Here is a 24284-nt window from a genome sequence, read left to right as displayed (position 1 = left end):
AAGTGGTACATTACTTTTCTTCACAGACTATCTGGTAACATTACCCCATGTGCAGAAGTACTTGAAATCTGTACGGTATATCGAAGAGCTACAAAAGTTTGTCGAAGAGGACAACTACAAGTGAGTGCAAAAGTTTGTTTTACAACTATAAAGTATCCAATGAAAGGATTGCATTGTTTGGGGAAGTAACTTACGTAATGCACTGCTCAAGTTGCCAGCACACTTCTGTACCTTATACGAGAATAAGAGACTCACAAGGGAATTGTTGAGTAATTTAGAAATAACGATTACCTCACCTCGGGGTCTGGACTATTTACAGTTTATTAATTATGATGTTTGTCGGAATTTTATTTTGGATAAGATAATTTCACGAACGAAAGACCGGAAGTGTTTTGACTGTGGTATAATATACACCAAAACATCAAGATGTGAACCAAGTGTAGTAATTTTAACACAACATTTATATTTAAAAAAAAAATCTCTTTACTGTAAACATGTTCCGTGTACAAAGAAAAATGGTCAGAAATGATTATGGTTAAAATCTAATAAAAGTAACAAAATGACTACACGTGGACTGTATCCGTTTTAGATTCTGAAGGAAAAAGTGTTCTCTCTAAAACACCAACTTCTGCAGCTTAAAAAAAAAAGAGAGTTGGTTCCAGAATTACAAGAAAAACAAACATGATGGTTGACGGTTATTTAAGTGGAGGAGTTAGCTTTCCCCCATCCTGGCAGAGTTAGTTTGTGTGGGAGGCTGCTGTCATCACATAGTAATGATCATATTTTTAAGAAGAGAAAACAGACCTCTTCATGCTGTGAAGAGGAGTTAAAATTGTGGGCTACAGACAACCAGCAGACCACATCTAAACTTGAAGCGCGTAATGCACAGAGATGCGCTGTGTAATGCGGTTCCCAGTCTATAGGTTTTCCTGTATGAAGCATTCTTTCCCCCATAGAGCTTCTTTATGTACTGCAGACATTAAGTATATAGTCATGTACTGCTGGGTGTATGGAGATAACTAACACTAGTAGATATTGTTGAGCTCCCAATGGTCTTAAAAATAAGCTCACTCTAATTAAATCCAGTTTTGGACTAGACTGAACTGGGATTGTAAGCGGACAAGCATTTCACCTGGCGCATTACCTGGAAGAATCCACGAGACTGCAAAACAGATCCGAATAACCATCTTAATGGTGTATGTTGAGTGATTGGCGGTTCAACCCCCATTGCGGCTGCTGCCTCCAAACACTGTGAACTTGGTCCATTTGGAAGGAGCAAAGTTTAAGAATAGGCAGCTCAATATGAGGCTGGCTGGGGCAAGCCAGTCCGTGTTTCTGAGGAGGAGCAACAGTATCAGAGTGAAAATAGAACCAGCTTTCTGAGGCTATTCACACAGAGCATCAACTAAGTGTCAACTAGTTTACTTCTGACGATGTAGGGCTGGTGTTGTTCCTGATGACGCTTCCGACTGAGTTGCCGCGCAAGTCAACGTTGGATGTATGTCCACCATAGCTGTGGCTTCAGTCTATGGCAAAGTAAATAATCGTGCCCAGTGGAAATGCTATCAAAATGGGAACAGCTTTAACATGAGAGATCAGGGCCGAACATTCACCTCGTCCCACGAGCAGACAATCAATGACAATTTTAATTTTCAGATGTTTTCATTGGCCATTGGGTTTTTTTTTTACTTAAGAGGCGAAGTTTGAATCGTGCCATGGGATTGTTCATATCCACATCGGTGTCTTAGGGCAGCATGTTTCCTGGGGTGGGCGGGCGGGCTGGACAGGAGCGGGTGGGTGCGGGCGCAGAGTTGATTGCCGCCTGCCGTCAACTCCACGCTGTCATTTTATGCGCACGGGCCAATTAAGGCCCGCCCAAAGTAATATGCAGCCGGTAACGCTCAGCGCTATCTGTGTGGGCGGGGGGGTGGGGGGGGGGAGGAGGGAGAGCTGGCGCCAGCGCTCTTAAAGAGCGCAGCAAACTCCCTTAGGCACAGAGCTGCCTCAGGGAGACTGAATGGGTATTAAAACAATTAAATAATTGACTAAAAGATGTATTTAAACATGTCCCCTCATGCGACTGTCACATGAATGGGGACATTTTTTTATACTTGTGGAAATGTGTTTATTTATTTATTTAATAAAAGCTTTTAAGGTTGGACGGGCAGCATTCACAAGTGGCTCAATCAATTTCTCAATGGCCTTAATAGGCCGTTCACATTTCGGCGGGGGCGGGGCCGAGTCCGGCGCACGCCCGCTGAACGAAATATCGTCATCGCGCGTCATTTTTACGCATCAGCATGTTGGGTCCATATCCGCACGCCGACCGGAAAATTCTACCCTTAAACACTGATGAATGGCCCAGAATGTAGCTGAAAGTACAGAGGTGGAGACATGCCTCTGGGCCCCTGATTGCTTCCGAACAGTTGACGAAGAGCCACGGGGAAAGCTTAAAATTTAGTATCGTGGCGAGGCGCTGAAATACGAGGAGCGAAACAGCGCAAATCACGTCAAAATTAACTTTCACATTGCGATGACAGGGATGAGATTCCAGACAGGTAACTGCTTAACGTAAAAAAAAATCATATTTATTTAGACAGAAAAGAGTTTTGTGCATGGGAATCATGGAAAATGTGCCTTTTCAAGAAATAAGCTCTTTGAGTGTGTTCCGAATTGAATGAGCACAGATTGCACTGTCTGTGGAAAAAGAAAAGAAAAGGAATTTAGCCAATTTGCTTTGGCATCTAAAAGTTACAGGAAAACGTTAGCTTTGAAGCTTATTAAAAAAAAAGCTGTTGGAAGGGATTTCAACTTATTAGCACATCTTTTTTATAACCTATGTTTCCAAAGTAACTTGGATCCCTGTGTATTTCCAATCTAAGATCCAATATTGTTGAGTTTGATCAAATAATTCCAATCTGGGGAAGACGCTGTAGTAATGATGTTACCAGATAACCATCCTGCTCTCCTCTCCAATCTCCGATCGTTGTCTCTGCGGGTGGGATTTTCCAGCTCCGACACCAGCAGGCACCATCGTGGGCGGGCAGGGAAAATTTGGAGAGCCGTCAAAAGCCAATGGCTCTCCAAATGTTCCTATTCTGCCCGTGACGATGCCCGTCAGCGGTGGGGCCAGAAAGCCCTGGCTGAATTGCAGTTATTACTGCGTCTCTCAGAGAGGATTGATATTCTATGATCATTTTAGTGCTGCCGAGACCATGGAATTTTTTAGCTGTTGGTCAGCAGTTGGACAGGGTTGAATGATAGGCTGTGATATATTTGGGCCTGAACTTTTGTCGCACTAATGGAAGATGTTTCACAAAGCTGCAGCCTCTCGGAGGGTTTACTTGCATCTCCTTCTGTCAGCCAGAACCAACGTACAGAAGATTGTACGCTGTTTGTTGGAGGAGCATGTTTTTGCTGTTGAATGATGCTTTATGATTCTCTTCTTTCTTTTCACACTATGTTTCCCTGTTCAAAGTGATTGGCATGTGAGCAGCTACACACATTTTTTTCTCGGAATTTGTTGTCTATACTTCTCCCTACAATGGCCTTCCATTTTGTGGCTTTTTCCGAGGACTTGCACTTTTAAACCCTTGCCCACATCATTTGACAGAAGGTCACACTATAGAATAAAAACAATGCTATCTTGTGAAACTGGCTGTAGCTTTTATCATTTCCAGACGTGTGGACTTATATTGCATCAGTGGTGATTTATTGTTTGAGGTACCGTCCTATAGATATTGAAATGTGGTGGTGTTGTGTTACGGATTCATTCAGGGAGTCCGAGTTGCAATGGCAGCATCCTCTTTTACACCCATGTTGCAGTCTGGAGCGAGAGAGGCTCCAATTTCTTTCCATCACACAGTTTATCAGGAATCTTTCCCACTCTTACTGCCTGCCATTGGCTTGTGTCGGAAGGATTTGCAGGTTGATACTCAAACTGTTTGGCCAGAGCGTCTGGCTTAAAGGCAAGGACACTTCCCACTGATTCACAAGACTTCCTAATTATTGAAATGGAGGAAAATGTAATTACCTTATAAACGAGATGTTAAACTGAGGCCCGGCCAGCCGTTCAGTGGAATGTAAAGGATCTCGCGACGCTATTTAAAGAAGATCAAGGGAATTCTGCTGTAGCCTGGCTGCATTTATCCCTCAACTAGTATCACCAAGAAACAAGTTAACTGATCATTTGCCCCACAAACAGTCATAAGATAAGTCGGATACTTTGTTAGCCTACATAACAGCAGAGACTACACTAGGCTGACACTACTGTGCTGTACTGAGGGAGTGCTGCACCATTGGAGGTGCCGTCTTTCAAATGTGACCTGGGAGCGAGGCTCCGCCTGCTCTCTCAGGTCAATGTAAAGATGTATGGCACTGTTTTGAAGTAGAGTGGGTGAGTTAGCCCTGGTGTTCTGGCCAATATTTATCTCTCAACCAACATCACAAAAAACGTGTCTGGGGAATTGATGATGGAAAGTACGGAGATGGCAGGTGAATTAAACAGGTATTTTGCTTCAATCTTCATGAGAGGATACAAGTAACATCCCGGAAATAGCTGTAAATCAGGAAATGAAAGGGAGGGAACACTCGGGAAAATTGCAATCACCAGGCAAGTGGTATTGAGCAAATTGTTGGGGCTGCGGGCTGACAAATCCCCAGGTCTGGATGGACTTCACCCTAAGGTCTTGAAAGAAGTGGCTAGTGGGATAATTGATGCACTGGTTTTCCAAAATTCTCTAGATTTGGGAAAGGTTCCATTAGATTGGAAAATAGCAAATGTAACTCCTTTATTCATAAAGGGAGGGAGACAGAAAGCACAAACTACAGGCCAGTTATCCTAACATCGGTCACAGGGAAAATATTAGAAACTATTATTAAATATGTTATAACAGGGTACTTAGAAAAAAATCAAGGCAGTCAGACAGAGTCAACATGGTTTTGTGAAAGGGAAATCATGTTTAACCAATTTATAGGAGTTCTTTGAAGGAGTCACATGTGCCGTGGATATAGGGGATGTACTGTACTAAGGTTTCCAGAAGGCATTTGATAAAGTGCCACATCAAAGGTTATTGTGGAAAATAAAAGCTCATGCTGTAGGGGGTAAGATATTGGCATTGATAGAAGATTGGCTAGCTAATGGAAAGCAGAGAGTTGGCATAAATGGGTCTTTTTCTGGTTGGAAGGATATGACGAGTGGTGTGCCACAGGGATCAATGCTGGGGCCTCAACTTTTTAAAATTTATGTAGATGACTTGGATGAGGGGATGAGGGGATTGAAGGCATGGTTGCTAAATTTGCTGATGACACAAAGAAATGTAGGAAAGTAAATTGTGAAGAGGACATAAGGGGGCTACAAAGTGAGATAGATGGGTTAAGTGAGTGGGCAAAGATCTTGCAAATGGACTATAATGTGGCCAAATGCGAAATTGCCTATTTTGGCAGGAAGAATAAAAAAGAAGCTTATTATCTAAATGAGATTCAGAGGGATCTGGGTGTCCTCTTGCATGAATCACAAAAAGCTAGTATGCAGGTACAGCTAGTAATTAGGAAAGCTAATAGAATGTTATCGTTTATTGTGAGGGGAATTGATTACAAAAGTAGGGAGGTTATGCTTCAGTTGTACAGGGCACTGGTGAGACCACATCTGGAGTACTGTGTACAGTACTGGTCTCCTTATTTAAGGAAAGTTGTAAATCCGTTAGAAGCAGTTCAGTTTACTAGATTAATTCCAGGAATGGGCGGGTCCTCTTATGAGGAAAGGTTGGACAGGTTAGGCTTGCACCCACTGGAGTTTAGAAGAATAAGAGGTGACTTGATTGAAATCTTTAAGATCTTGAGGGGTCTTGACAGGATGGATGTGGAGAGAATGTTTCTTCTTGTTGGAGAACCTAGAACTAGGAGTCACTGTTGAAAAGTCAGAGATGAGGAGAAATTTTTTTCTCTAAGGGTAATGAGTCTTTAGAACCCTTCCTCAAAAGATGATGGAAGCAGAATATTTGAATATTTTTAAGGCAGAGCTAGATAGATTCTTGATTAACAAAGAGATGAAAGGTTATCGGGATAGGCAGGAATGTGGGGTTGATCAGCCATGATCCTATTGAATGGCAGACCAGGCTCGAGGAGTCAAGCGGCCTATTCCGGCTCTTAATTCGTCCGTTCATATGATCATTATCACATTCCTGTTTCTGGGAGCATGTTGTGTGAAAATTGGCTGTTGGGTTTCCAAAATTACAACAGTGAATAGACTTCAAAAATAGTTTAGCTGTAAAGCACTTTGGGATGTCCTGAGGTCATAACAGGGGCTTTAGAAACGCAAGTCTTTCCCCTGCTTTATTTCAAAAGCCATTCATTGGCCTTGAAGCACTTTGAGATGTCCTAAGGGTATGAAAGGTTCAATATAAACAAGTCTTTCCTTCAGTTACTTTGACAGATTATACATGTAACAAGTTTTCTCTAAAATGGTATAGAGACTCAACTATTCCAATCCTGGCTGGTCTCCCATCTGTCACACTCCATAAGCTTCAGTTCATCTGCTGTCCGTTATGCTGCACTAGGTCCCACTCACCCATCACTCCTGTCTTTGCTGACATACATTAACTCCCAGTGTTTAAATCCTTTCATGGCCTTTGGCTCTATCTCTGTAAACCTCCTCCAGCCTTAAAGTTCCCACCATTCTTTGTTCCTCTGACTCTGGTCCTTTGTGCATTGTCCACTCTCCTCGCCCCACCATAGCAACCGTGCTTTCAGGCTTCTCGGCCCCATGCTTGGGAAATCCATCCCTAAACTCCCCTGTCCCATCATTTACTGCTATCCTTGGGTATCTTCCAAATCCACTTTTTGACCAAGTTTCCGGTAAAGCCTTTGATTAAAGTGTGAAGCAGCTTGGGACGTTGATCTATATTAAAGACCCAATATAAATGCAAAACAAAAACAGAATTACCTGGAAAAACTCAGCAGGTCTGGCAGCATCGGCGGAGAAGAAAAGAGTTGACGTTTCGAGTCCTCATGACCCTTGCAAGTTGTTTTATCTGATACACAATAGGAAGGGTATCACCTGGCAGGTCATTCAGAGCACTGAAAAGATTGTCTTGTGCACACATATTGGATTTTTTCAGCAGTTATTTACTGGACTTACACAAGATTGCAGAAATGCTTTGTCACAGTGCGTAGTTGAGGCAGAAGCCATTGGAACTGCTAAGAGAAAATTGGATGAATATTTGAAACCAAGAAAGATACAGGGCCGCAGGGAGAAAGCGAGGCAGTGCATTCGGTTTTGGATTACTCCAGCAAAAAGCTAACACAGATATATTGGGCTAGAAGGTTGTCTCCTGTGGGTGTAAATGTCAATGGTTCCAAGTATTCTGTAATACTGTGTCTTATGGCCCACTCCCTCCTCCTGCTGTGCTGACTGGCTTGTTCTTAAGATCCTGGTTTGTTCCTCTTTAATCTTTACCTCTCTTCTGTTCTTTTTTGTTATCTTATCCTTTGCTCCTCTGAGCATTTTTGCTAGTCATTCTTTCTTGCCCACCAACACCCCCCCCCCTCCCCCACCCACCTGCTCCCCAATTCTGATTTCACTTTACTGAGTGTCCTGATGGAATCCATAAACACTGAAAGTGCCCTGAGTGACTCTAAACTCTGAGGGAGCATTTCATTTTTGGTATCATTCCACATCTCCAGTCAACAAATGTTAAAAATGACAGTGGAAAGGCTGGAGGTATGGCATTGCAGCAGGAACAAACAGCCAATACCTTGCTTGATGAACATCCACGATGTGGTCACACACATTGCATTCAGAACAACATGAGACTACCTATTCAGAGCCTAAACAGGGAGGGTCTCCACTTTCTTGTTGTCTAGACCGCGTATGACAATCAAAGGATCCTCCAAGTTAATGCCCTTGACGTCTTTATCCTTCATCAGTCTGTCCTATCTGACCTTAGAATCAGATGCAAATTGGCTTTGGTTGGTCAACAAATCCTCCCCCTATTCCCATGGCTAACAGCTACATTACAGTGATGCACATGCAGCTACCAGGCTGCTGATTGAGAGGGCCATTGGGTTCTTAAAAACATAGTTCTACAGTACTGATGTGTCAGGAGGGAATCTGAAATATAATCACTGACTAGCTGCTGTGCCCTTCACAACTTTGCCACTTGGGATGGGTTTCACTTCGACTTATCTTTGGGAGGCTCTGGCTTCAGTCAATCCTCAACTGCAAGGAGATGCTCAGGATGAAGAGCACTCCAAGCAATCAGTAGTGATAGTTACAAAACCCATCAGATAGGTCATCTCAGAAACCTTTGTCTCTGTCTTACTCAGCCCACACCCCCATCAGATAGGTCATCTCAGAAACCTTTCTGTCTTACTCAGCCCACACCCCCATCAGATAGGTCATCTCAGAAACCTTTGTCTCTGTCTTACTCAGCCCACACCCCCATCAGATAGGTCATCTCAGAAACCTTTGTCTCTGTCTTACTCAGCCCACACCCCCATCAGATAGGTCATCTCAGAAACCTTTGTCTCTGTCTTACTCAGCCCACACCCCCATCAGATAGGTCATCTCAGAAACCTTTGTCTCTGTCTTACTCAGCCCACACCCCCATCAGATAGGTCATCTCAGAAACCTTTGTCTCTGTCTTACTCAGCCCACACCCCCATCAGATAGGTCATCTCAGAAACCTTTGTCTCTGTCTTACTCAGCCCACACCCCCATCAGATAGGTCATCTCAGAAACCTTTGTCTCTGTCTTACTCAGCCCACACCCCCATCAGATAGGTCATCTCAGAAACCTTTGTCTCTGTCTTACTCAGCCCACACCCCCATCAGATAGGTCATCTCAGAAACCTTTGTCTCTGTCTTACTCAGCCCACACCCCCATCAGATAGGTCATCTCAGAAACCTTTGTCTCTGTCTTACTCAGCCCACACCCCCATCAGATAGGTCATCTCAGAAACCTTTGTCTCTGTCTTACTCAGCCCACACCCCCATCAGATAGGTCATCTCAGAAACCTTTGTCTCTGTCTTACTCAGCCCACACCCCCATCAGATAGGTCATCTCAGAAACCTTTGTCTCTGTCTTACTCAGCTCACACCCCCATCAGATAGGTCATCTCAGAAACCTTTGTCTCTGTCTTACTCAGCCCACACCACAGTCTGACTTCCTTTCCCAACACTTGGATAAAAAAAGGAATTTCGCTACCCATTCTGTCACGCAACAAACTGTCCTTTTGGCTTTAACTTGACAGTGCGTGATAAGTTAGCGCCAGAGAAGTGCATCCTTTCCTGTGTTGCTGTAAGCTTCACAAATAACAAAATACCCAGTCTATTTTAGTACAATGATTGTAACCTATTGCATATTTTATATCCTGGACCGACGCACGGATGACACTAGTTCCTGCGTGTAACAGGTTTTATTCACAGTGCTTTAAAATGTCTACTCCATGCTATAGCTCTGACTTCCAGTTCTGTTTACTTTTCTCTGAGTCCACACCCAGGCTTAACCAATTGAGCACAGCGAGCGTCATCAGTAAACAGACACTCATAATCAGACACTGAACAATTGAGCACTATAACAATAGTTAGTCTAACCTAACATCCTGCTTCTCTGGGCATATATACTTGCTTTTCTGTCTCCTGTTCCAGTACTCCTTCTAAGTGCCAGCTGAAAAGCTGGGTCTTGTGAGGTGAGTTGGTTCCTCATCCTGTGCAGATGGGTAGTGGGGCGGAGGTGGTGTTCATTTCATTTGCTCCTGGCATAGAGCCATTGCTGGCTCCTTCGGTGGGGGTTGCTGGACAACCTGGCATCACCTTTCATATTCCACTGGCATGGTGCTCTAAGGGTGGAAGCATGGTGTGTGCTGCTATCCTGGGAAGATAGCAGCATCGGGCAGTGGGAGATCAGCCATTGCCATTCCACTGGGTCCTGATCTGTACTCCCAGAGATCAGCACGATGGCAGCTGTCAGATCTCAACTTACATTCCAGGCCGGCTTAACAGCACTCATACCCAGCAGTCTGTCCCTCCTGCGTGTGTTTCGGTAAAGACGGTGATTCAGTAGGCCATTATTCTGCAAAAGGATTATAAATTGGTGAGACATGCAACAAAGCAGTTTGAGAATGAAGGAAAAGAGCCAAACTGCTCCTCTCTCATTTGAATGTGCCTCAGCAAGCTGAACTGCCTTTTTAAAGGCCATACAGGCATCTCTATGTATGCTGCCTTTTACACTGAATTTACACCAGTGACTGCATCAATGGGTATGCGAACGGGCAGGAAACCCAACCTCTGCAAGCTACAGGGAGGCACTATTCATTTTTTAAAAAGTGCAGCTCACTGTGAGGAGATTCTCAGCTATTAATGGAACAGTGAATCACAAAACATTCCTTATGCTTTCATTGGCAAAGCCAGGTGATGGTGAGCTGCCTTCTAGCTGAGTGGCTTGTAAAGCCATTTCCAAGGGCACTTAAGAGTCAGCCTCATTGCTGTGGGCCTGGAGTCACGTGGATATAGGCCAGACCGGGGAAGGGATAGCAGATCCCCTCCCCAAATGGGCATCAGTGAAGCAGATGGGTTTTTAATGGTCACCGTCACTGAGACTAGGACATTAGTCTGGCTCACTGGATGACTAGCCCAGTTGCTATGCTACTGACAGTTCACTCAATAAAAATGCTTATGAGTTATGTGATCCACGTTGGTGGTTATTTTCAAATCCTTCTGCCCTCCACTCTGTGTTAGATTATCATTGATGGTAAATGGTAAATTCAATTTGTTCTGAGTAACAATATCTGCTGAAAGTTAATTTCAAAGTCTGCCAAAGTTTCTAATGAATGGAAGGTTTTTACAGCTGGCACTGTCTGATATTGGTCGCTCCATGTGCATTCTTTCCATCCCTCCATCCTCTCCTTAGTTGTGCCATTTTGGCCTTGACAATCGCAACAAAATGCACAGCCAGCAAATTAAAATTTGGGCCTTGCATTGGCAAACAGCTCACCAGATTAATGAAGTGTCCTAAGAGTATGCTCCATTACATTCCCAGAGTTTCCAAACACATCCCTTTGGAAGAACGAAAAACCTCACAGCTTTTGAAAAGCATCGGCGGCGGGGTTGTGGCGGGGTGGGGGTGGGGGGGGTGGGGGGGGGAGACACGGTCTAGACGAGATTTGTTTTTTGTTTTTTTGACATTCGTGGCAGCGTTTGTTGCCCATCCCTAATTGCCCTCATTCAGAGGGCATTTAAGAATCAACCGCATTGATGTGGGCCTGGAGTCACACGTAGACCAGACCAGGTAAGGACGGCAGATTTCCTTTCCGAAAGGACATTAGTGAACCAGATGGGTTTTTACAACAATTTCATGGTCGTCATTAGACTTTTAATTCCAGATTCTTTTTTTTAATGAATGAATTCAAATTCCGCTATACCGTGGTGGGATGCAAACCCAGGTCCCCAGAGCATTACCCTGGGTCTCATGATTACTAGTCCAGCGACAATACTACTACACCATTGTGTGGATGTGGAAAGGATGTTTCCTCTTGTGTGAGATTCCAGAACTGGGGGCACTGTTTTAAAATTAGGGGTCGCCCTTACAGGACAGAGATGAGGAGAAATGTTTTCTCTGGGGGTTGTGTGACTTTGGAACTCTCTGTCTCTGAAGGTGGGGTCACTGAATATTTTTAAGGCGGAGGTAGATGGATTCTTACTAGGCAAGGAATCAAAGGTTTTTTGGGGGTAGATGGGAATGTGTAACTTGAAACACGAGCAGATCAGCCATGATCTTATTGAATGGTGGAGGAGGCTCGAGGGCCCACTTCTGCTCCCATTTTGTATCTTCGTATTTCATAGGACCTGAAAAGTACAACGCAAGTTGTCAACTTAGAAAACCAACAAAAGCTATCTGGTACATTTGGCGCTTCTCAAGATTAATTTTCTTGTGTGTAACACAAAACCAACCTCCACTCAGCATATGGCTCCTATGAGCTAAAGGAAAACCTTGCACACAAGGAACTCACCAAGGCTCCTTTGTAAGCTTCTTCCAAAGCCACGACCACTACCATCTAGAAGGACAAGGGCAGCAGACAGATGGGAACACCACCGCCTGGAAGTTCCCCTCCAAGTCACTCACCATCCTGACTTGGAAATATATCGCCGTTCCTTCACTGTCACTGGGCCAAAATCCTGGAACTCCCTTCACCACCTACACCACATGGGCTGCAGTGGTACAAGAAGGCAGCTCACCACCACCACCTCAAGGGCAACTAGGGATGGGTAATAAATGCTGGCCCAGCCAGTGAAGCCCACAACCCTCGAATGAATAAAAAATGAAATCTGCGCTAGTGTGCATAGGGTGAACAGTCGAATAATTTCTCACTTCTTTATCCAATTAGTGGTGAGAATGGTTGAAACAAATAGAATAAATGCATTTAAGGGAAAGCTAGACGAGTGCATGAGGGAGAACAATAGAGGATTACGATGATAGAGTTAAATAAGGAAAGATGGGAAGAGACTCAAGTGGAACATAAACACCAGCATGGACTGTTTGGGCTGAATGACTTGTTTCTGTGCTGTTTATATCCTATGTGATGTAATTTATTGCTTCTGAATTCACATTGCTGTGTGGCCCATATCCTTAAAAGACTTCATTATTTGCTACTTTTAGATTAGGTTCAAGCCGTGGTTTTTTTTCAAATCTTCTATGAACTGGTATTGCATTGTGTTTCCTTTGCATCACATACCCTGCTTTGCTGTCTGGAAAAAGACAAGAATTTGCTTTTTTTTTGTTGACACTTTTGTAAGCGATTAAATACCAAGAGGGTTTGTTCACATGTTGTTTGCAGAGCAAGCAGCAATGTCGACTTAATGGATTTGGTCCAAATAACACAGCAGTTTTGTACAACATTTTCTCAATTACATCAGTGTCCTTGCAGAATTTCAGGAAGAACACCAACCTACGAGGATATAGAGATTAATGTCTTGTCTTTGTGCCTTTTATAGCTGACTCAAATCATAGCTGTTGCATCAAAAATAATGTTAGGCCCATAAAACCCTATTAAAAATTAGAATCGTTTTTGAAAATCCAATCTACCCAATCTCTGAGACGAAGGTATTTTATTTAAACACCAGTTAGAAACTCCATAGAACGTACATACAGCATTCTAATAGCCACCTACACTTTCACCAACTGTTGTCTACGCAAGGATTATCCTGGTAGACTGTCATTTGGTAAAGAGCTGAGTGACATAGTTTAATTGTTTCTAGCCCTTGGGAGTGATTGGTTCGGTCCCCTGAGCAATCCACTGTCTTTTTATGCACCTAATGCAGCAAAGAAGACATTGGGATAGAGTTTCCACTTTGGATGCAATCAGGTCAAAATGTGCTTGGAATTACGCTGCTTAGATTAGGCTTCAAGCTTCCGCTAAAATCTACTTTTGTGGTCACAAATGTAAAATCTTCCAGGAACCCGTGGAACTGGGCAGCTTAAAAGAATGTCATTTCTTTTCTTCCCAGTTAAACATTATTCCTTGGTTTGTTTAAGAGTGGTAGCCTGATGCGTTTCTCTTAATACAGCTGAAAATGGGTTTAGCAGTAATTACAATGAATAGATCTTCTGAGCAGTGGCAATGATGAGCAGATCATCGCTACACTCGGAAAAGTCCCCCCAACTCGACACTGGTAGGTCAAAGGTCCAGCCTTTGAACATTAGTGAATGGATGGATGAATGAATGTGAGTTGGTGAGTGGGTAGTTAGGTTGGGGAATAGTCGAGCCAGGTCGAGATGGGTAGTTAGGTCAGTTGCCTCCTGAGCAAACCAGTAACTTCATTGACAAATATCAGTCCTTTCCTCAGTAAATGAAACATTGTTTGATGTGAGAAACGCGAAGATGTGCCTAAGAAACTGAGCCCAGTCTTATCGAGCCAGCAGAATCTATAGCGCCTTCAGCCTGGAGGTGTGGCCAGTTTTATGGGTGGGTCCTGATCGGATGAGGTAAATCTTGAACCAGCATAAAAGATTTTGATAAGTCAGCAATAAAAAAGAGGAAACACAAAACTGCGACAAAGCTCTAGCATTTTAAGTACCATCAACTTTTGCCCTGGTTCCATGTGGATTGCATGGATGTAGCTGGCAGGAATACATGGAAGGTCAACCCACAGAAGTCGTTCTCCTGGCATCCAACTGGAGAGGATCACATTTTTTTCTATTTTAAGTTATGAAATGCAGTGTATCGAGGAATCGCATGTTGCCCTGTTTTTTATGTGATAAAAACAGAAGCTTCAAAAACCTGACATAGCTGGCAACTCCAAGCAGCCGCAGTTAACGCTGAGAGTGCAGAGGGGATATGGGCTTGTCATAACCAAAACTGCAAGTATGCAGCATTTCATTAACAGCAATAAAAACAGAAAATGCTGCATGCACTCAACAGGCCAAGCAGTGTCTGTGAAGAGAGAAAAAACAGAGTTCAAGTTCAGTCCCTTCATTCCAAGATCCTGGAATGCCCTGCCTAACAGCATGTGGGTGTATCTACACCGCACGGACTGCAGTGGTTTAAGAAGGCGGCTCACTACCACCTCCTCAAGGGCAATTAGGAATGAGCCACAAATGTTGGCCTGGCCAGCGACACCCACATCCTGTGAAAGAATCAAAAAAATGATCGATGACCTAAACTCTGCTACACATGTTGCAAGACCTTGGCAAAATATTTATTTTTCTCCCTCGCATCTTATTAAGAAATGTTTTATACAGCTGTCACTGTGATGGGAACACTCTTACCTCCCTCCCCCCATCCAACTTGGAATTTACTTTCTTTCCCTGCCTCTGAGCTTCTGCTTGCGAGTACTCCCCCCTACCATTTTGCCCCCTCGCTCCCAAGTTCATGCTAGCAATTTGAAGTTGATGCCAGATTAATGGAGAGCTGAATTTGAGACAGTGAGAGAGTGTTTGGATAAAGATGATGTAGGGTACAGTGGCATTATGCTGTTGACACTTGGACTTATAAACCAGAGGTCTGGACCAATACTCCAGAGACATGAGTTCCAAGGCAGCTGGAAGAATTTAAATTTAATTCATTAATAAATATGGAGTAAAATGCTGGTCTCATTAAGAATGATTGTGAAACCACCGGGTTGTCATAGAAACCCAACTGGTTCACCAATGACCTTTAGGGAAGGAAATCTGCTGTCCTTACCTGGTCTGGCCTACATGTGACTCCAGACCCAGAACAACGTGGTTGACTTTTAATTATCTGCCCTCTGAATGGCCTAGCAAGCTACCCAGTTCAAGGGCAATTAGAAATGGGCAACAAACGCTGGCCTTGCCAACAACGTCCACATCCCAAGAACGAATGAGATAAAAGAACAGGTTTAGATTGGAAATCTTTAGTTAAAGGGGAAGGTACATCACCTAACTAAACCAGATTGGCTAATTTGTGATATTGGTGAATTGGTGATGTTCAAAGATAAATTATAGCAGGGATATATTAAACCAAAGTAGAAGATATTTTACCATTAATGAGGAACATCTCAAGAGAAAGGGAGAACACAGGGATGTTCAACTCAATTTACTTGATATTAAAGACTTTCTAGATATTAACAATTTAAGGGAAATGGGGATAGTACAGGAAAATGGTGTTGAGATAGATGTCAGCCATGGTCTTATTAAAAGGTAAGACAGGCTCGAGGGGCTGAGTGGACCTCTCTTGCTCCAATTTCTATGTTTCTATTTTTTTTTTAATTAATTCATGGGATGTGGGCTTCGCTGGCTGGGCCAGCATTTATTGCCCATCCCTAGTTGCCCTTGAGAAGGTGATGGTGAGCTGTCTTCTTGAACCGCTGCAGTCCATGTGGTGTAGGTACAGCCACAGTACTGTTAGGAAGGGGAATTCCAGGATTTTGATCCAACGACAGTGAAGGAACGACGATATATTTCCAAGTCAGGATGGTGAGTGAGTTGGAGGGGAATTTCCAGGTGGTTGTGTTCCCATCTATCCGCTGCCCTTGTCCTTCTAGATGCTAGCAGTGGATGTGGGTTTGGAAGGTGCTGTCAAAGGAGCCTTGGTGAATTCCTGCAGTGCATCTTGTAGATGGTACACACTGCTGCTACTGTGTGTCAGTGGTGGAGGGAGTGAATGTTTGTGGATATGTTGCCAATCAAGTGGGCTGCTTTGACCTGGACAGTGTAAAGCTTGAGTGCTGTGGGAGCTGCACTCATCCAGGCAAGTGGAGAGTATTCCATCAATCTCCTGACTTGTGTCTTGTATATGGTGGACAGGCTTTGGGGAGTCAGGAGGTGAGTTACTTGTCGCAGGATTCCTAGCCTCTGATCTGCTCTTGTAGGCAGGGTATTTATATAGCCAGTCCAGTTCAGTTTCTGGTCAATGGTAACCCCCAGGAGGTTGATAGTGGGGGATTCAATGTTGATGATGCCATTGGACCGAGTACGCAATGGGCCAGATCTGACATTTTTGCGCTTGGCATGGGCCAGGTTTAGCAGAAGTTAATAGGACACACTAGGTTAGAAAGTGTTTTGCCTGTTCTTTGGGTGTAGAAGGGGCACAATGTAAACCGGTTTCTGGAAGAGAGTCCTGTACCTCATCTGTGCCAGTGGCATTGCCATCACCCTATTAGCCCTCCCTGCTTAGAGGTTTCCTTGGTGGCCGTCTGAAATCAGCGTGGATCATTTTAAATTGGCAAATTAGGCCCTGCACCATGTTTCTGGATCCTTCTGCAATGTGTGGAAAAGCTAAATGGAGATTGTGCCCATATAAGCTCTGATCTGTTTTCCTAGTTTTACATCAGTGGTCCTTAAAGAGACCCCTGGAGATTGCTGAAGAAATGGTATGGTAAAATCTTTTTAAAACTTTCCCTTGTGTAGAGCAGACAGGAGCAAGAGTGCTCTTCCCAACTCTATAGCAAACACTGCTGTACTCTGCCCTCCTGCATCTCCTTCATGTGTTGGAGCTGAACGCAGCGAGAATCCTCAGTCTTGTTCCCCATTTACCCAGCAGAGGAAACAAATTTTCGCCAATTTACTCACAGTAAAACCTGACGATCTCCCTCAGCCTTTTGCTGACTGTTCCTCTCTTAACACAGTTTCCACTCAACGCATTGCTGCTGCTGCTGTTCCTATCTCTGCAGGAAATACTAAAAACCACAAGAGAAAAGAGGATTGTGGCAGTGACATTGAGGTCTTTTTTGGAAGTCAAAAAGTGATCTAGGATCCCACAGATTCTTTAAGAGATTCAGCAGGATGAGTTTGAATGGAGTCCCAGTATCTAGCTGAGGTATTTGCATCTACTTTCACTATTGACGCTACGATGCCAAAGATGATAGATGGAGCCGGTGCTAGCATTGCATCAGAAGAAATTGATGCAGAATTGTCTTGACTTGGAACAGGAATGTTAATATGGTCAAGGCTGCTGACCTTGGTGGTATGAAAATGGGATTAGAGTAGATAGAGGCTTGATGATTGGCATGGACATGATGGGCTGAAAGGCCTCTTTCCGTGCTATAAAACTCTATGACCCTAAACTACTAAGAATTGGGTGCTGTTATTCCAGTTACTGACTCTCATATTCAATAGCTCATTTATTAATTATTAATTATTAAGATTGCTCCTGTTAATTAGCCTAATGAGCTCAAGTTCATGCTGCCATCTCCTCCTTCTACCCCCTTCCCACCTACCACCCCCTCTCGATCTATGCTGGCACATGTCTTCCTTCCTCAGTTCATATTGACATTCTTGTTTGCCTCTATATACCCCCCACTCCCCCACCCCATATTTACACATACTCTTGCCTTTCTACCTAGTACCAATTTCTACCTGATGCTGCTATTGCCACAGTGGATAGAACTCTGGTGCTAGTAGGTATTGCTGATCTCGCAGAACAATTGCTAAAAATGTCCATGCTTTGCAGTTCCAGCCCCCACCACCCCCATAAGCAATCTTCTTGAACATTGGCCAAAGTGGGACATCTCAGTCAAAGTGATTTGTAAACCTGCTGCTAGATTTAGAATTGTCTTCAGCACATCCAAATGCACAGCAGTCAATGAAAAACCTATAGACTTTCACATCTTATTTTCTTTGTTGTTGTAAAGTAAAACCTTCCAGCATTATTTGACCTCCTGTTGGTCACACACACTTTACTCATTTTGGGGGGAGAAGGTGGTGTAGTGGTAATGTCACTGGACTAGTAATCCAGAGGCCCAGACTAATGCTCGAAGGACGTGAGTTTGAATCCCACCGTGGCAGATGGAATTTAAATTCAATTATTAATAAAAATCTGGAATTGAAAGCCAGTCTCCAAAATGGTGAGAAACCATCATCAATTGTTATAAAAGCTCACCAGGTTAACTAATGGTTAGGGAAGGAAATCTGTTGTCCTTACCTGGCCTGGCCAACAAGTAACTCCAGACCCATAACAATGTGGTTGACTCTTAACTGTCCTCTGAAATGGCCCAGCTATTCGGTTCAAGGGCAAGTAGGGAAGGAAAACAATTGTAGGCCTTGCCAGCAATGCCCACAGGCTATGAAAGAATAAATAAAACCCGTAAATACTTTCAACTTCTGTCACTCTTGTTTCAAGCATGCCTTGAATTGATATATTGGTACAATGCAATTAAGGTCACCATTGGATTTAATTTTTCTTCAGTGATAAGTTTGACCTCAGTCTACAATTCGCATTTTATCACATGTCTCTTGGTAAATGAAGACTATTGCACTACTGAATCTATTTAATAAACCGTTGCCAAGGTGCCTGGCCCATGATCAGAATAGCCTCTTTGTTCATACTTATCTCCTGGCTTTTTTTTTTGTGTTCAGCTAAATTTAACAGGGTTCCTAGTAAATCATACACAGAAAACAGAGAAACTGCAACATTCTCATCTTATTCAAACTTTTTACTGCTTAGAATACAAAAGCAGTTTGTTTAATGAAGGAAACTGAAGAACATCGTATACATTTTCCAATTTTGACACAGTAATTGGGTCTGTAGAAGTGCTCTAGATGCTAAATGATGTGTTGTTAAAGTCAGACAGACCACAGCTTGCTTGGGTGTGTGTCAACAACCACGACAGAACAGTGAGTCTTCTCACTGCTCCCATTCCTAGTATCCACTTAATATGCTGCAGGGCAACATCTTGCTTCATGAACTAATTAAGGTATATTCTTATGTTGGTGGAGGCACATCTACACTGATTTTTAACATTATTTTGACAAAGATGTAAATGAAGCCACTAAGGACCAAGTAGATAAGGTTGTCAATTTGGGGCAAATGATAACAGAAGATGGTAGATGCGATGCTGAATTGAGGATAAGGATAGAGATTTCCAGGAGTAATTTTGGGGGATGAAGAATGTGTTAGCGACAAGAAAATTCAAGCTGTAACCAGGGGAAAAAAAACTCATAAGATGCTGCATTCTACCCACTTTCCTGTATGTCTCAGAAAACTGGACAATAAGTTCAGATCAGGGGAAGAAATTAGAGGTCTTTGAAAAATGAATATACGTACATATGAATTAGGAGCAGGAGTGAGGCCATTCAGCCCCTTGCGCCTGCTCTGCCATTCAATAAGATCATGGCTGATCCTGATTGTAACCTCAACCCCACATTCCCGCCTACCCCCGATGACCTTTCATCCTCTTGATTATCAAGAGTCTATGCGCCTCTGCCTTAAAGATATTCGTAGACTCTGCTTCCACCACCATTTGAGGAAGAGAGTTCCAAAGACTCACGTACCCTCTGAGAGGAAAAGTTTCTGGATGCTGAGACGTATGCTTAAAATTCCACATACCGACCATAAAACAAAGAGGTGCTTGAAATTGCAAAAGCAAAAATAAGTCTTTAAAGAAAGTGACATCCAGAAAAGAAAATGTCAGAATTTTAATCAGAGGAAAACTGAGATCTCTTCTAGAGGGCAATTTGGAGGGCAGTAGAAACAAGAGTTGACCCAGGCGAAATTGTATTAAGGACATGACAGAGTGGTTGCAGATGAGCTACAGTGGATGTGTGAGGATAACGCGAGACAGATAAGTGTGACATAGTGTGACAGCAGATTTATGGTAGGAGTAGCTACAAGCAGCAGCAGCAGCAACAACAACTAAGCCACAAGTTCAGTGGGAGCACCAGGGAGCAGGAGAGCCAGAATTGTCCAACTTACTTCCATGACAAGCATGCCTACTGGATTAAATTAATGGAGACTTCTACTTGCGCTTTCCAACCCCTTGCAACTGAAGGAAGATACGTCAGAAATGTGACTGAAATTTAAACCGGGCATCTTAACTCTGGTTAAGGCATTGACCTGAGGAATGAACCAGTGAATGGCTATCGCTTATTTTGTTCACTGCCTGTTTCAGCTTGACCAGTGTCTTGAGCAATCAGAGTCGAGCTGCCTGGTTTAAATTTCAAACAATGCTTGGCACTTAACTGTCAGCCACCAGTAACTGATGCATTCTCCATGGCAATGTCTCTACCGATCAGACACTCTCTCCTCATACAGTATAAAGTTGTTGCTTCCCCTGACAGTAGCATTCTTGTGATTGTCCTGATGAGTGCAAGGTGAAAGCTTCAACAAAAGGTCTTTTTTTCAGCAATACTCAAGTTCTGTACTACCAGACGACTATTTGAATAGAACAACATCAATTTTGGTCAGATTATCTATAAACTAAGTTTGGCTTGAGCAGCACTCAATTTGATGTAAAATTAAAGGATTATTTATGTGGCAAGTTGTTCAGGGTTTTTAAAAATCTGTACCGTTATGCGTGGGTATTTCATTAGTGATTTACTGTGGCTGCACAACATTGCTACAAGGAAATGCCGGTCTCAGCTCAGTGGTATAACTCTTCACCTGAGTCACCAAGTCATGGGTTCAAACCACACTCCAGACATGTGAACACATTTCTCTGCTGACACTGCAGTACAGTACTGAATAAGGACAGCATTGTCACAGGCTGTCTTCCAGGTGAGGCACTCAACCCGGCTGGATGTGATGCAACAACAATCCCACAGCATTAAGAACAAGGACTTCTTATCATGCCTAGACCAACATGTATTCCTTGGTCAACATCTTTGGGATATTTTGAGAACGTGCAAGGCGCTATGTAATCGCAGGTTCTATTTCTGTCCCAGTATACTCCAACTCTGCTGCGTGTGTCCAGTCCCTTCTGATGGATGCTGCCTGGCCTTTTTTTTTAAAAAACTTCTGAAATGAGTTGTGTACTCAGCCTGTTGCTGGCACGGTATGATGAGGTGGAAACTCCAAGCTTTCATTCCAATCCTTGAGTGGGTTTGTGTAGGATGAAGGAAAATGTTCTACCATATAATAGTGGTCATGAAATGGGCAGATAAACAGTGTAGTTACAAAAGAGTAGTGTGTATTCGCAAGAATGGTCGGATTAAATGGTGGTTTAGAGATTACACATCTTGGAAGAATGTTGTGTGTAATTGCTGGACCTTTGGAAAAGCTGCCAATGCACTGAGTGAGGCCTGCACTGTGTAGGTCCTTCTCAAGTTCCTCTTTTAAAACTGTGCATTGTCAGGAACCAGGTAAGTGAAGGATGAGCTGGTTAACTAATAAATAACAGTGAAACACTTGCATTTACTCAGTGCTTTCCCTTTCAAACACCTAAATGCTTTACGCAAGAATTGCCTTTCCCTTGAAGTGCACTGACTTTTAGCCCGAGAGAGACAGCTCTGCTAATGGAATGAAAAATCAACAAAACTGTCATGGATGCTTTGTGAGAATAAACACATGTCATTCTGTAGAAGCACTCTCTTTTTAGCGGCCTTAGTTATCATCTCTGTTTGGAAGATCTCTCTGTTTTGGGGGACATGCTCTCTCTGTTTTGGGGGGCACGGTCTCTCTGCTTTGGGGGGCACGCTCTCTGTTTTGGGGGGCACGCACTCTGTGTTTTGGGGGGCATGCTCTCTCTGTTTTGGGGGGCTCGCTCTCTGTTTTGGGGGGCTCACTCTCTGTGTTTTGGGGGGCACGCTCTCTGTGTTTTGGGGGGCACGTTCTCTCTGTTTTGGGGGGCACACTCTCTCTGTTTTGGGGACACGCTCTCTGTTTGGGGGACATGCTCTCTGTGTTTTGGGGGGCACGATCACTGTTTTGGGGGCACGATCACTGTTTTGGGGGCACGTTCTCTGTTTTGGGGGGCACGCTCTCTGTTTTGAGGGGCATGCTCTCTCTGATTTGGGAGCATTCTCTCCCTGTTTCGGGGGCACGCTCTCTCTGTTTTGGGGGGGCACGCTCTCTCTGTTTTGGGGGGAGAGGCTCTCTCTGTTTTGGGCGGCACACTCTCAGTGTTTTGGGGGGACATGCTCACTGTGTTCTGGGGGGCATGCTCTCTCTGTTTTGGGGGGGCACGCTTTCTCTGTTTTGGGGGGCACGCTCTCTGTGTTTTGGGGGGGCACGCTCTCTGTGTTTTGGGGGGGCACGCTCTCTCTGTTTTGGGGGGGCACGCTTTCTCTGTTTTGGGGGGCACGCTCTCTCTGTTTTGGGGGGGCACGCTTTCTCTGTTTTGGGGGGCACGCTCTCTCTGTTTTGGGGGGGCACGCTTTCTCTGTGTTTTGGGGGGCACGCTCTCTCTGTTTTGGGGGGGGGCACGCTTTCTCTGTTTTGGGGGGGGCACGCTTTCTCTGTTTTGGGGGGGCACGCTCTCTCTGTTTTGGGGGGGCATGCTTTCTCTGTTTTGGGGGGGCACGCTCTCTCTGTTTTGGGGGGGCACGCTTTCTCTGTTTTGGGGGGCACGCTCTCTCTGTTTTGGGGGGCATGCACTCTGTGTTTTGGGGGGGCACGCTCTCTCTGTTTTGGGGGGGCACGCTTTCTCTGTTTTGGGGGGCACGCTCTCTGTGTTTTGGGGGGGCACACTCTCTGTGTTTTGGGGGGGCACGCTCTCTCTGTTTTGGGGGAACACGCTCTCTCTGTTTTGGGGGGCACGCTCTCTCTGTTTTGGGGGGGCACGCTCTCTCTGTTTTGGGGGAACACGCTCTCTCTGTTTTGGGGGGCACGCTCTCTGTGTTTTGGGGGGCACGCTCTCTCTGTTTTGGGGGGCACGCTCTCTCTGTTTTGGGGGGCACGCTCTCTCTGTTTTGGGGGGCACGCTTTCTGTGTTTTGGGGGGCATGCTCTCTCTGTTTTGGGGGGCTCGCTCTCTGTTTTGGGGGGCTCACACTCTGTGTTTTGGGGGGCACGCTCTCTGTGTTTTGGGGGGCACGTTCTCTCTGTTTTGGGGGGCACGCTCTCTCTGTTTTGGGGGGCACGCTCTCTGTTTTGGGGGCACGCTTTTTTTGGGGGGGGCACGCTCTCTCTGTTTTGGGGGGCACGCTCTCTCTGTTTTGGGGGGCATGCTTTCTGTTTCGGGGGGCACGCTCTCTGTTTTGGGGGGACATGCTCTCTCTGTTTTGGGGGGCACGCTCTCTCTGTTTTGGGGGGCACGCTCTCTGTTTTGGGGGGCACGCTCTCTCTGTTTTGGGGGGCATGCTCTCTCTGTTTTGGGGGGCATGCTCTCTCTGTTTTGGGGGGCACGCTCTCTGTTTTCGGGGGCACGTTCTCTCTGTTTTGGGGGGGCACGCTCTCTCTGTTTTGGGGGGCACGCTCTCTCTGTTTTGGGGGGCACGCTCTCTGTTTTCGGGGGCACGCTCTCTCTGTTTTGGGGGGGCACGCTCTCTCTGTTTTGGGGGGCACGCTCTCTCTGTTTTGGGGGGCACGCTCTCTGTTTTCGGGGGCACGCTCTCTCTGTTTTCGGGGGCACGCTCTCTCTGTTTTGGGGGGGCACGCTCTCTCTGTTTTGGGGGGCACGCTCTCTGTTTTGGGGGCATGCTCTCTCTGTTTTGGGGGGCATGCTCTCTCTGTTTTGGGGGGCATGCTCTCTGTTTCGGGGGGCACACTCTGTTTTGGGGGACACGCTCTCTCTGTTTTGGGGGGCACGCTCTCTCTGTTTTGGGGGGCATGCTCTCTGTTTCGGGGGGCACGCTCTCTGTTTTGGGGGGACACGTTCTCTCTGTTTTGGGGGGCATGCTCTCTCTGTTTTGGGGGGCACGCTGTTTTGGGGGGCACGCTCTCTCTGTTTTGGGGGGCACGCTCTCTCTGTTTTGGGGGGCACGCTGTTTTGGGGGGCACGCTCTCTCTGTTTTGGGGGGCACGCTCTCTCTGTTTTCGGGGGGCACACTCTCTCTGTTTTGGGGGGCATGCTCTCTCTGTTTTGGGGGGCATGCTCTCTCTGTTTTGGGGGGCACACTCTCTGTTTTCGGGGGCACGCTCTCTGTTTTGGGGGGGCACGCTCTCTCTATTTTGG

At 44.9% G+C, this 24284-nt stretch overlaps 1 protein-coding gene across 3 annotated transcripts in view; it reads left to right on the top strand.

Moving 5' to 3' along the window:
* The window catches only part of ralgps1 (Ral GEF with PH domain and SH3 binding motif 1), a 758811-nt gene that overhangs the window by 557538 nt on the left and 176989 nt on the right, over positions 1-24284 (top strand). For all 3 annotated transcript variants that reach the window (XM_041193970.1, XM_041193968.1, XM_041193969.1), the window contains exon 11: positions 27-120. In XM_041193970.1, the coding sequence (XP_041049904.1) occupies positions 27-120 (94 nt within the window). The remainder of the gene's footprint in view (positions 1-26; positions 121-24284) is intronic.

This window comes from Carcharodon carcharias, chromosome 8, assembly GCF_017639515.1.
Source record: "Carcharodon carcharias isolate sCarCar2 chromosome 8, sCarCar2.pri, whole genome shotgun sequence".
Classification (NCBI taxonomy): Eukaryota; Metazoa; Chordata; class Chondrichthyes; order Lamniformes; family Lamnidae; genus Carcharodon; species Carcharodon carcharias.
This window is presented reverse-complemented; position numbering and strand designations above follow the sequence as displayed.